The sequence below is a fragment of the Monomorium pharaonis genome, chromosome 3 (assembly GCF_013373865.1).
Source record: "Monomorium pharaonis isolate MP-MQ-018 chromosome 3, ASM1337386v2, whole genome shotgun sequence".
In the NCBI taxonomy this organism is placed as follows: Eukaryota; Metazoa; Arthropoda; class Insecta; order Hymenoptera; family Formicidae; genus Monomorium; species Monomorium pharaonis.
The window spans coordinates 29,539,720-29,551,603 of record NC_050469.1 but is presented as its reverse complement, the minus strand read 5'-3'; the positions used below and the strand labels follow the sequence as shown (position 1 = coordinate 29,551,603).

General features: G+C 41.2%; 2 protein-coding genes across 6 annotated transcripts in view; one reads left to right on the top strand and one right to left on the bottom strand.

Annotated features, from left to right (window-relative positions):
• The window catches only part of LOC105828734 (tyrosine-protein kinase Btk29A), a 34,530-nt gene extending 30,732 nt beyond the window's left edge, over positions 1 to 3,798 (top strand). For 3 of the 4 annotated variants that reach the window (XM_036285074.1, XM_012667216.3, XM_012667218.3), the window contains 11 exons: positions 55 to 116; positions 202 to 285; positions 419 to 483; positions 824 to 889; positions 1,102 to 1,230; positions 1,358 to 1,551; positions 1,690 to 1,861; positions 2,028 to 2,196; positions 2,296 to 2,414; positions 2,514 to 2,766; positions 2,841 to 2,982. In XM_036285074.1, the coding sequence (XP_036140967.1) occupies positions 55 to 116; positions 202 to 285; positions 419 to 483; positions 824 to 889; positions 1,102 to 1,230; positions 1,358 to 1,551; positions 1,690 to 1,861; positions 2,028 to 2,196; positions 2,296 to 2,414; positions 2,514 to 2,766; positions 2,841 to 2,942 (1,415 nt within the window). In that variant the 3' untranslated portion in view covers positions 2,943 to 2,982. Of the gene's footprint in view, positions 1 to 54; positions 117 to 201; positions 286 to 418; positions 484 to 823; positions 890 to 1,101; positions 1,231 to 1,357; positions 1,552 to 1,689; positions 1,862 to 2,027; positions 2,197 to 2,295; positions 2,415 to 2,513; positions 2,767 to 2,840 lie in introns of all 4 variants that reach the window. The other variant, XM_012667215.3, reaches the window with a different exon arrangement.
• A 318-nt stretch (positions 3,799 to 4,116) lies between these two features.
• On the bottom strand, positions 4,117 to 10,981 carry LOC105828732 (neural/ectodermal development factor IMP-L2). 2 transcript variants are annotated; one of them, XM_012667210.3, is made up of 7 exons: positions 10,733 to 10,981; positions 7,233 to 7,415; positions 6,154 to 6,221; positions 5,958 to 6,042; positions 5,140 to 5,329; positions 4,731 to 5,044; positions 4,117 to 4,543 (listed from the first exon to the last, which is right to left on the bottom strand). In XM_012667210.3, the coding sequence occupies exons 1-7, from the start codon at positions 10,751 to 10,753 to the stop codon at positions 4,505 to 4,507; spliced, it is 900 nt and encodes a 299-aa protein (XP_012522664.1). In that variant the 5' UTR covers positions 10,754 to 10,981; the 3' UTR covers positions 4,117 to 4,504. The 2 variants fall into 2 exon arrangements, with proteins under 2 accessions (XP_012522664.1, XP_012522665.1); XM_012667211.3 differs by lacking the exon at positions 10,733 to 10,981 and adding an exon at positions 9,739 to 10,156.
• Positions 10,982 to 11,884: the final 903 nt, after the last annotated feature.

Below are 11,884 nucleotides of genomic sequence, written 5' to 3'. Positions count from 1 at the left end.
TTAATCTGTATTAGTAAAAAATTAATTATTTTTATAATCTTTTTTTTTTTACAGGAACACCGTCGACCCCGATAATGCCAGGCGGTACACCCGGCACACCATCCTCCAAAGCAAAGGTGAGTCTGCGTTCCGTTGAAATGGAAACTTCCTTGTTCTTGGCATTTTTACGTAATCCATGCAAATTAATTTTGTCTCTCGCAGGAGAAGATAATGCTGCGGGCGAAAGTTGTGGTGGCTCTGTATCCTTTTCGAGCCATCGAAGGAGGCGATTTGTCTCTCGAAAAGGTAAAGAGATGAAGTAAAATAATAAATGTTATGAAGGCAGAAGAAAAATGATAAATTATTACAATATAATATTAAATTATATTGAACATGAAGTATTTATTATTTTTACGAATCTCTATTTTTACGAATCTAGGGTGCAGAGTACGAGGTCTTGGACGATTCCCAGGAGCACTGGTGGAAAGTTAAGGACGAAAATGGGTATATAATTCCTTCCCAAATAGCTTAAGAAATTACTTCGCGACTTAGCTCTTCCGAAACCTCTTTGCGACAAACGAGTTTTCAGCTACAACATCTTTATCTGTGTGTTTTTTTATTTATTTCGCGCGCACGTCGCGGTGGCGACGATTAACCGGCAATTTTAAGGAAATAATCGGTTGTACGCTCGCGTACAGTTCGCAAACAGTAATCTTAGCGACGCTCTTGCATAATCAACGATAATTATTCGTGATAGCTCGATTATTTACTTATGCAGTAAAATACACGCGCGCGGTAAAAAACAGCCCGCACACAAAGTCATATGACGCACGTTTTATTGCAGATCGATTGGCTATATTCCCAGCAATTACGTTAAAGAGAAGGAGCTCCTGGGACTGCAGAAATATGAGTAAGTCTGACGTATAATCTTTTCCAACAAATTTCATCGAATTTAATATCTTGTTTTCGTCTATTCGATAACACACCTTGTTGCTTTTGCCATTTTTCGAGTTATCAGTTAACTGTTTTCCACCAGAACAGCGTTTGCTAGAGATTTCACATAAATCATGAGATGCCCGTACGCGATAAAGATAAAAAAAGTGGCACCGCTTGCTGTTGTAGATGGTACGTGGGTGATATGTCAAGACAACGTGCTGAGTCGTTGCTGAAGCAAGAAGATAAGGAGGGCTGTTTCGTCGTTCGTAACTCCTCGACGAAAGGACTTTACACGCTCTCGCTTTACACAAAAGTGTAAGTTAATAGTATTGTCAGTTGCCAACGATCACAAGTGGTTTTCAACTCTTAAATTGTCTCACGTTCTTTGGCGTAACAACTCTGCTTTTCTTCGAGTAGTTTGAGATTTTCCGTTCTGCCGCAGGCCACATCCACACGTGAAGCATTACCACATCAAGCAGAATAGCCGTGGAGAATTCTACTTGTCAGAGAAACATTGCTGCGGCTCCATTCCCGATCTGGTTAATTATCATAGACACAACAGCGGCGGTCTGGCCAGTCGATTGAAGACCAGCCCTTGTGATCGTCCCGTACCACCGACCGCCGGACTCAGTCACGGTTCGTAAAATTTATATACGTGCACTTTCTCCATTTCTAAATATATATATACGAGATATATAAAACACACATAAAACATAAAAAGTTGGCTTCTCTCGAGTATACGATCCTATATAACGGAGAATGACTTTTTCACAGACAAGTGGGAGATTGACCCGGCGGAATTACATTTGCTGGAGGAGCTCGGGTCCGGCCAATTTGGAGTCGTGCGGAGAGGAAAATGGCGTGGCTCCATCGATGTCGCTGTGAAGATGATGAAAGAGGGAACCATGTCCGAGGACGACTTTATAGAGGAAGCTAAAGTAATGACGTAAGTTTCAATTTAGTTTCCGCATCGAGACTTTCGACGAACAAGGCACTCGACTGGGATCCTTTTAATTAAATCAATAACTTTATCATGTTACGGTACTATTTTCTAAGTATGACCATACCTTTGGTTAAGATTTTATCGTAACTAGTTTTATTTATTCATGCAGAAAACTGCAACATCAAAACCTAGTCCAGCTGTACGGCGTTTGCAGTAAAGATAGACCAATATACATTGTCACGGAATACATGCGACACGGATCTCTTCTCAACTACCTCCGCCGTCACGAAGCCTCATTAGGCTCAAACGTTGGCCTCTTGTTAGATATGTGTATACAGGTAATGCTAATTCTCGTCTCTTGCAGACGTCAACAGAATTCTAAGATTGAAATTTTCTATTTTATCTTTTATTTCTGATACTTACATTTCTTTGTACAGGTTTGCAAAGGAATGGCATATTTAGAGAGGCATAACTATATACACAGAGATCTTGCAGCACGTAACTGTCTGGTGGGATCAGAAAACGTAGTAAAAGTTGCAGATTTTGGTTTAGCTAGGTAAGCCACTTTATTTTTGCATCCAATATTTTACAAAAACTTGATTAAAATAGAGGACATATTAATGATTAATTTAACTGATCGAGCGAATATCTCCAGGTACGTACTCGATGATCAATACACCAGTAGCGGTGGCACCAAGTTTCCCATTAAATGGGCGCCACCGGAAGTGTTGAATTATACGCGCTTCAGTTCGAAATCGGATGTGTGGGCATACGGAGTGCTTATGTGGGAAGTATTCACGTGCGGAAAGATGCCTTACGGTCGCCTAAAGAATACGGAAGTTGTCGAGCGAGTGCAACGAGGAATCATCCTGGAACGACCCAAAGCCTGTTTCAAGGAAGTGTACGAGGTAAATTAGCAGTTTCTTTCATCTGTTCTTGATCGTCGAGATAGTCACAAGTTATTTACGGATTCTAATTCCAGGTTATGCGCAAATGCTGGGCACATTCTCCGGAGGTACGACCGTCCTTCCGCGTCCTGAAGGAGCAGCTGATTAGCGTTTCTCAAGGATTGATCAACGATTGACTCAACCTTCTGCGGTGTATGCGCCTGTCCTCACCATCCTGCCGGTCGATTCGATCGACGACGAAATCGTCATCGCCGTCGTCGGATCGATCGTCCTCCACCGGTCTACCCTCGTCGAACAATCTACCGTACAATTCAGCAACGCTGCCGTCGCGCAAGACCCGCGCACCAGCCTCCCCGCCGCCTTCGACGATCGATTTCTCCCGTCGTTTCTCGTCGACCATGTGTAAATCAAAAAGAGAGGGCTCCTCGTCGCCAAATACACCCGGGCATCAAGCTAGTCAACAAAAACCGTTCTCGAGCTCGACTAATAACGTGTGTGACGTTTGCAGTTCCTACGGACACCCGTGGATTGAAATATGCAAGGCGATACGAGCCACTAGAGGTAAATGAATAAGAAGAGTGTGTGTACGCCTACGTGTAGTTTACACTACTCTCCGTTGCGACTATTACACATTAGAGAGCCGTATCCGTAAAATGTGGAGATGAGTGTGATTCTAAATCCCCGTAAGCGTTAATGCTCACCTTTTTCGTCTACTACCCTCTCCTACCAACTTCTCCCCCGAACATCTCGGACAGATGTTCCGTATGTTACGTGAATTTACTTCGATACTGGGATGCGTGATACTATGCGTGTGTTTCACATACTATTTTTCCCATATAATTTTTAGACTTTGCTCTGTATTGTCATAAATACATTTATATATAGAACAATAGTATTTATTGATGGCCTTTGCAACAGATGCAATATTCAACTTGTGATTCCGCTTAGAAATAAATCATTTTTTATTATTATCATTTTGACAAACAGTGACACTTTGAATCGAAGATATTGTTTCTGCTTAAATAAACCGATTTAATAAATATAAGCGTCTTCCGTTTGTTTTTAAATTTATATTATAATATAAATGAAACTGCGAGGCAAAAAAGTAATAGCTTTAAATAGCATACGTTTTGTTCTGACAGATTTATTGAATATCGTTCTTATTTGGAGTTAGTCTAACGGACAACTGTGTGGTAAGTAATTTGCATTCATTAATTAACTCTTATCGCAAATTCCATTACAGATTTATAAGTTATAAACTTTGTACGATATATAAATATAAATAGCACATATAATAAAATTAAATAGTTTAAGATATACCTTATGAATATTAATTGATGAACTAAAGAGTTTTTTAATTCTTCTAAAGTTCTGTATTTAAAGATTTCTACAAATAGCAGGAGTAAACATTTTTACATAGATGTTATAGGTCGCGTTTATTAAAATTGTTTTCAACTCATTTACAAATTCTCTTCGATGCGCAAATACAAGAGAAAATTTTTTTGTGCGTCAATCCAACATGAGAAGCGAATCTGTCACTCAAACATCAAGCGAGGACAAGTAGCACTGGTATCGTAAATTTAATTTAAAAAAAAATAAGTACATTTCTCTAGTACACAATATTTCTAATTAAATTACATTCTATTTTTATAGACAAAGATGAATGTGATAAATTTTTTGGTCACTTATGCATGCTTACAATAAAAGCATTGAAAATGCAGGAATTTTTTAATCCTTTTTACAAGGAATTTATCATTTGCCTTTCATTTGCTTCACTCTGAAACAAAAAATACGAAGGATTATGTACATATACCCTTATTTTGCAGTTAAAAAAGGCTTTATCTATATATTTCCAGAGTATTATGGGCGCGTTAATATCTCTCAAATTATTACAGTTTTTTAAATATCGATATATTTTTTAAAGATATTAAAGATGAATTTGCGAAAGTCAATTATATACATACGGGAAGTACGGGATACAGAAATGTGGACACGCTCTTCTCCGTGTATCCCGATTGCACCTTGCACGTGTACCGGCCCATATCGATCCATTCGAGCTCCGTAATCTGCAGATCGCCATTAGGTAGGACGGTGTGCCTGTCGTGCGTGGCGGGATGTACGATCTTGTCCGCATTGTCTATCCAGAATAGAAAAGGCGTCGGCTGACCCACGACTCTGCACGGAAGAATTACCGTGCTGTCGCGAAGGGCGAATCGCCAGGTAGAGTGCAGGGTGATCGTGGGCTGGCTCTCGCTGCTGCATTCGGTAGTCTTGGTGCCTGCGGACAATTAAAATTGTTGCGATTGAACAAACGACGTTCCGTAGACGGTAAGGTGTATCGATCCGGCGAAATAAATTGGTTTTTGTGCTTACTGTTAACCAAAAGTACCGTCGCCGCCGACTGGGCCACCACGTTTTTAGACACGGACACACAGTACTTCAAGCCTTGATCCTCAGCCCTGACGCAATCGATCACGTATGTGGAAGTAACCAGACTGACTCCGTCCCATTCCGTGTCCATGATGTCGCTCGCTTTTTGGGCCCGCGCGGTCAGCTCTTGAATCTGCGAGAATGATGAGTTATTCCAGATATAGATAAACTTGCTAAAGCAAATAAATGTACTAGTAATATACTAGTACACATACTCTCAAGAAGGGGCTCATCTACACGAGAGTGAAACCGAGAAGGATGTTAGAGTTAGAGCCTAAAGGCTTCTCACTCTTTCTTGAAGAGAATAAAAGATTGCTAAAGCAAATAATACCCAAATGTCTGCTAGAAAGTTTGTAAGCAAAGTGGCATCAAATTGAACACGAATTCTATTTTACAAAACGAATGTCAACAGAAATATAACAAAATGTGTTTTACAAACTTTACCAGCAAATAGTCGCCAAATATCGAACACGGCCTGATATCGGTCGCCAAATTGTCGTCGAAAAGCGAGCAAGTAGTGCGTGATTCAGTTTGATATTAAATTGCTGTCAGAATGTTCGATTTTTTGTTAAATTCTGACGCAAACTCTGCCAGCAAATCACAAGCTGATTGCGGATATAGACGCTATATAATATTTATTAAATTTTGTGCTAATTTATTGATAATGTGACGACAATTTAATCATAAATTGTTTACTAGATATTATAAATCAAAGGCTCCAAAAAAAAAAAAAATCGTAAAGCGTTGATTGAGAGACTGACCTGCCTCTCCGGCTCGTTTCCGGTTATCCAGTAGACCTGGGGCGGCGGATTCCCAATTACCTCACATTGCAGTTCGACGCGACTCCTAAATGAACGATTGGAATGCGATCACATTACCTTCCGCGTGTACGTGTGTGTTATGTGTGTATACACTAAAGTCATTAGTTTTTATATAAAAGCGTGTATATATATTTACCCGACGGCGACTTCTAAGGAATCTGGCGGATTCTGCACAATTCTGGTCCACGTTGACGTGAAGGGATTCTAGAACGGACATTTCCGAAATATTACAAGAGAGGAAGGAATTATAGATATGTCGTACATATACAACGGAAAGAGAATCGCGATGGCCCGTAGACTTGGAACGGAGCCGAAAAATCGCGCAGCCAATTGGCAAAATACGAGAGAGAGAAAGATCACGGAAAGGTGAAATTAAGATTTAAATTGATCCGTTCAAACTGATTAACTAACGTTGTTAATTTTCAGGAAAATTAAAATTGAGGAGAAACCCGGTTTGCTTCTTTTTTTCCGAAATATATAAAAGCCATTAATGAATTATATTTAGTACATTATTGATGTATTATTTATTAGAGTTTCTAAATGCAAAAGAGATTTTTCGCTACTTGCGAAAGTGATCCTTTTTTTTTTATCTGTCTTTTTTATCTGTCAATTCATACTCAAGGAGGAGAAAACTAACATTTCGATACATAACTAACAAAAAATATTGTGCGCGACACGTGCAGGTGAACGTATTTACGGGCAATTAGCCGCACTTGTTGCATAAATAATTATTAAATTGACGTAGAGCACATTAGGGTGAACTTATTCAAATAGCACATGTCCGAAGGATATATCTTCTGGATAAGCTTAAAATTACGAAACCTAAAAAAATGCGACAAGAAAAGTTCTTAGAAAATTTTGAGGAAAAAAGTGATTTCTTTCCTTCAAAAATTTCTAAGAATTCTTCCATTTTCACCAATATAGATTAACTTTAATCTCGGTTTACTTTATCGTCCTCCAAGTTCTGAGAATCAGAGGAAGATAACGAGATCGAAGTTACAATCTCCACTGGGGCTATTGCAGCTTTTTGACAACTTCGGATATTCGAAGCTGTTAGCTCTCAACTTCACTTGAAAGGTTTGAAACTTCGAAAACTTGAAATTCCTTCGAACCTTCGAATATCCGATACTGTCGGCGGTAACAAATCCTAAAATCAACACTGGTGAAAAATGGAACGTAAGAATACTAGGGCAACAATATGCAAAAATTGTATACCTTCCTCCCGTTGGCTGGCTTAGCGTCGCTGCTCAATCTGTTCGCCGTGCCGGACTGACCGACGTTCGCCCGCGCGTACGATGCATTCGTCAGCAGGAAGAACGTCAAAGGGCTGCCGAGGGCTACGTCGGCTGCGGCGACGAGCACCAGGAGGTGCGCGAGACTCGAGAGACACGACCGCATCTGCGAACGGCGTGTCAGTTAAATAGGAGAAGCCTTGATGCATCAGGATTTATCAGGCGGATTTGTCGTACCCTCAGGAAGTACGACTAGACGCCCGGGGCATCTTCCCCCCTCCCCTACCCGAGATAGCGGAGGGCAAGGGCGCGATTTATTTTAAGCCCGACGCGTTTCGCAAACCGGATGACACAGACCGAATTAACACCGCGCGTCTACCTCCAGCGCGCGCGCGCGCACCAGATCGACATCAGAGAGTCTCACCGGAGCGAATGACGAAATGTCAAGGATCTCGTGCTGAAGAAACGTTCGTGTCACGTGCGGAATAATATCGCGTCACTTGTGCCCTACGTGTGGTGTCTCGCGTACAATAACGAGTCACAGTAACGTCAAGACGATGTAAAAAATGAATCACGATTTGATTAAAAAGTGAGTTTTCGTTAATAATCATTTTGGAAAAACGTTCCCTGACGAAAATTCTTCATGGAATTTAGTTGCAATACGAATATTTTTAAATAACACTGAGATCCACGTCTCTTCTCAGAAAAATTATTAAATGATACACAAATTCTGAAAGGTGAAAATTTTTGAAAAATTACGTAAAAAATTCTTAAAACAAAATTTATAACCCTGCTGAAAATCCTGAAAGATTCTAAAAAATGACGTAAGTTTTCTCAGCATTTCCGAAATGCGTTTCAGTTCGTATAAAAATTCTGAAGAGAAATTTTCATCAGGATTTTGACGTCACGATAACTTTTTGTTCTCTGCCCGGAGACTCTTCCTTATAAAAATTAGCCAGTTGAGTACTGTATTAATTATTTATTATGCACTGTTAACAATACTTTTAATACTCATTGTAAGTGATTAATACAATACTAAATTGGTCAATTTCTACAAGAGGGTCACAAGTGGTATAGATCCCTCCCCCTCGAGTCTTACCAATCTTTTGATCCATCTTGAATAGACTTTCCTTAACGCGGTCAATCATTTATTACGGTGTGACCCCCTGGGTAGCGAGCTGACATTATTTAATGTGAAAATGACAATAACGTCAGTTTGCTACCTAGACTATCTTACCAAGAGTTATATTAAAATACAACTTCGGCTCTTTGACGGTAGAGCTTCGTAGCACCTAACAAATTTGTTTTCAGAATTTTTGTACGAATTGGAACTTTTTGAAATACTGAAAAAATTTACATTTTTTTCTCAGAATTTTTCCTCTGTATAATTTCTGACATTCATATAATTGTATAATAAATAGGTTTTCGCTAAGAATTACAAAATTTTTATATAAATTTCTGAATTCTTTAGAATACATATTTCTGTATGATTTTATCACTTTTTAGAAACTTTCTCAGATATTTTACACGAATTATGGGATATTTCAGAATTTACGTACATGACAAATGCTCCAAGAAAAGATATAGATTTTCTCAGCCGTAATAGCACATGATATCATGTGAATATCTATAATGTGAATATACGTATCGTGTATTATGGGAGAACATTCTTATATTTTCTATAATATATCATCATTAGTAAATTGGTCTGGATTGTACTCGTTATATCTAAATCAATATATTATTTGTCGTATATTCTTAGAATTTACTTTCGAGTTACGCGGTAAAGGTGATGCCTTTCATGCCTTCCTAAAGCTCATGATCCATTGATTATACCGATAAGCACTGCCTTCTTAGAAACGGAGTTTCATTTCCTACTGTAAATTTTATTCCTTCAGCTTTGTAAATAAAAAATTGTTTTCTTTTTTCAAAGTTTACTTTTGATTTTAAACGGTTTATTTTTTGATGTGTATTTGTATCTCAAACACATATAATCAATTTTAGTTTGTTTTAGATTCCAAATACATAATTTTAATTATCTAATTTGATTGCTCATGTAATCTCTTACCAAGGACTGTTTCTCTGTATTCAGACTTATAAAAAATTTACAAACAACAGCATACATATACTTGCAATATTTATATTTGCAATTCACAATTTTTAACTAAAGCATTCTGCTATTATAATGATATTTAAATTCGAGTTTATAAAATGAATTTAAAGTGTTAATAACTTCATGTACAGTACATATATTCAATTATATACAAAATAATAATTTCTCGTTATATAAATAAACAGAATATAAACATTACGAACTTTTGCAAAATAAATAAAAGTACGTATTTCGAGTGCTCTGTGAGTTTCAATATACCTCTGTGACATGCTCAGTATCTCTTTGAGCTGTTGAGGCAGTATTTCTTAAAAGTGCTCCAATTCGTATATGAGGGGGGGTACGCTATGGCAAATAGAAATTCTGCAAGAGGTTCTACCTGAATTTAACCGGAGGAAAGGAATCTTATCCGCTCGCTCCTTGGTCGAACAAAAGCCCCGTGTCTCGGTCAGACGATTCAGAGACGAACTACTTATAGGAGAGATATACTCTTTCCGGCACAAGAGGGAAAAGCAGACTCAGAGAGGCGCGGAGGAAACACCCTGCGGTACGCGTACGTGCGAATAAGTAGCGTATTAATTTACATCGAACAGAAACGCCCCGCCCGCCGCCCGTTCGCTCCCGTTGTCTCGCGTGTCAAGCGCGATTGTTGAAAAAAAAAAAGGAGAGATGTGCGCGGCGGTGAGATGTGAGTGAGAGCGACAGATGCGCCGTTTTGCCGCGGTTGCATCAGCCGTTTCGGCCCGGATTGGTTTGCCTTAGCCGCCTCAAGCCGGAGAGAGGGAAGACGACGTGCGACGACCGTGCGAGACGACACGTGCGCGAGAGCCACGCTCCTTTGATACGGATGCCTTAATTTTTATTTTACCTCTTTTTTTCCCCGTACGACACACCGTCGCGCGGTCTGACGCGCGTGGCTCACATCCGATCGTCTTCGCGAGGGCGGAAGGGTGGGAGGGCGGAAGGTAGGGGGAGAGAAATGTCTTTCTCTCTCTCTGTCTCTTTCGCGCCCGCGGGAGGAATCCGTGGTTTCTTTAAGGGATTCTCCGGCGGGTTCTAAACAGGCCCCCTACCCTCCTCCTCTTCCTCCTCCTCCTCTAGTAGACGTTAAAATGTTGCGTTTACATAAGCAAGTTTATTTCAGACGCGAGGATTCACGGGCGGAGAATCCGCGGGCCGATTTATATCGCCGATTGCGAGCGCGCGCACTCCCGGAGCGGCTCCGATCCCTCGCTATTACCCCCGGGGAGTCCCGCGAGGTGATTGTTTTTTTTTTTTTTTTTCCGCCGCTGACTTCGGACGTCTCGCTCGCCGGTCGAAGGAAGACGCCGGGTGGTACGTGATGGAAGAAAGTGTGGGTGCGTGCGACTTACCTTCGTCACCTGTGCGTGCATGCCTGCGTGCGTGCGTACGTGCAATTGATATCCGGGCCGATTTTCCGGAGTGCGTTCGACGACGAGTGCGGTGGTGAGTTGTGGCGAAAAGGAAAAAAAAAGAAAAGCGAGAGAGAGAGAGAGGGTTAGAAAGTAGAGAAAGAGAGAGAGAGAAAGAGAGAGAGAGAGGAGAGACGCGTTTATCTACCGGTGAATCGAGGGACCCGACTGAACGGCGGTATAACAGTTATTGGTCCATTTATATATTTCGAATGTAACAGCGGGCGCCCTTCCCTCCACCCGATTGGCCGTTATTACCGGGGAGTAGGGCGATAATACCACCGGCAAACAATCGAATTCATTATCCGCGACGGGTCGTTTGTACGCGCGTAATAGATATCTCCCCCAATTTGTTCCTCCGCCCTCATCTAGGCCTCTCCTTCCCCCTCCCCCCAATCGATTTTTATTTCAAAAGGACGACACGATAATTACTTTTATTGAGAGAGTGATCGTATCGAGGGGGGGGGGAGGGGCGGGAGGGGAGGGGGAGGAAGATGGCTCCAATTATCCGTCAGGTCGCCGATCGCCGCCGCCGCCGCCGCGACATGCGCGCGTGTAGAAATATCTTTGTACATTCCTGCGTTATCACGCTCAGGAGCGCTTTTCCTCGCTTTTCTCACTTTTTTTCCTTTCCTTCCTTTCGCCCCCTTCCCGCTTTATCCTCGAGGGCGGCGAGAGAAAAAAAACCGCCGACGATTCACGCCGGCTTCAATTAATTTAGGGACGGGAGATTAACTTCTCGCGCCCAAGTTGAAGAGAGGTCTCACGCGAAAAATTGAACGTTCAACTTTCACCCCGGCGCGGCGCGGCGCAGCGCGGCGTAAAAGCCGGCGCGCTTCTCTCTTACAAAACTCCTTTTTCGCACACAATTGCTTATTGTGTGCGCCTCGTTTTTTTTTTTTTTTTTTTTTATTCACGGCGATACCGCCGTGCGGTAATATTTCGCCGTTATCGTTGAATTAATCTCAACGTTCGCGAATCCGATCCGAATGCGATTCGAAATATGCGATTGACCGCATATTTCGGATCAAAGACGAGCGCCCCGCACCCCTGTCCCCGCCCCCGCCTTCCCTACGGCCCCTTCCTCCCCTC

Bases quoted from the DNA above. Each gene is read 5' to 3' on its own strand.
- LOC105828732 (XM_012667210.3), bottom strand. From the start codon at position 10,753: ATGCACGCACAGGTGACGAAG. The intron at 6,222-7,232 runs GTATACAATTTT...TGTCCGTTCTAG, and splicing joins AGCCAGCCAACGGGAGGAAG to AATCCCTTCACGTCAACGTG. The intron at 5,330-5,957 runs GTCAGTCTCTCA...TCATTCTCGCAG, and splicing joins GAAACGAGCCGGAGAGGCAG to ATTCAAGAGCTGACCGCGCG.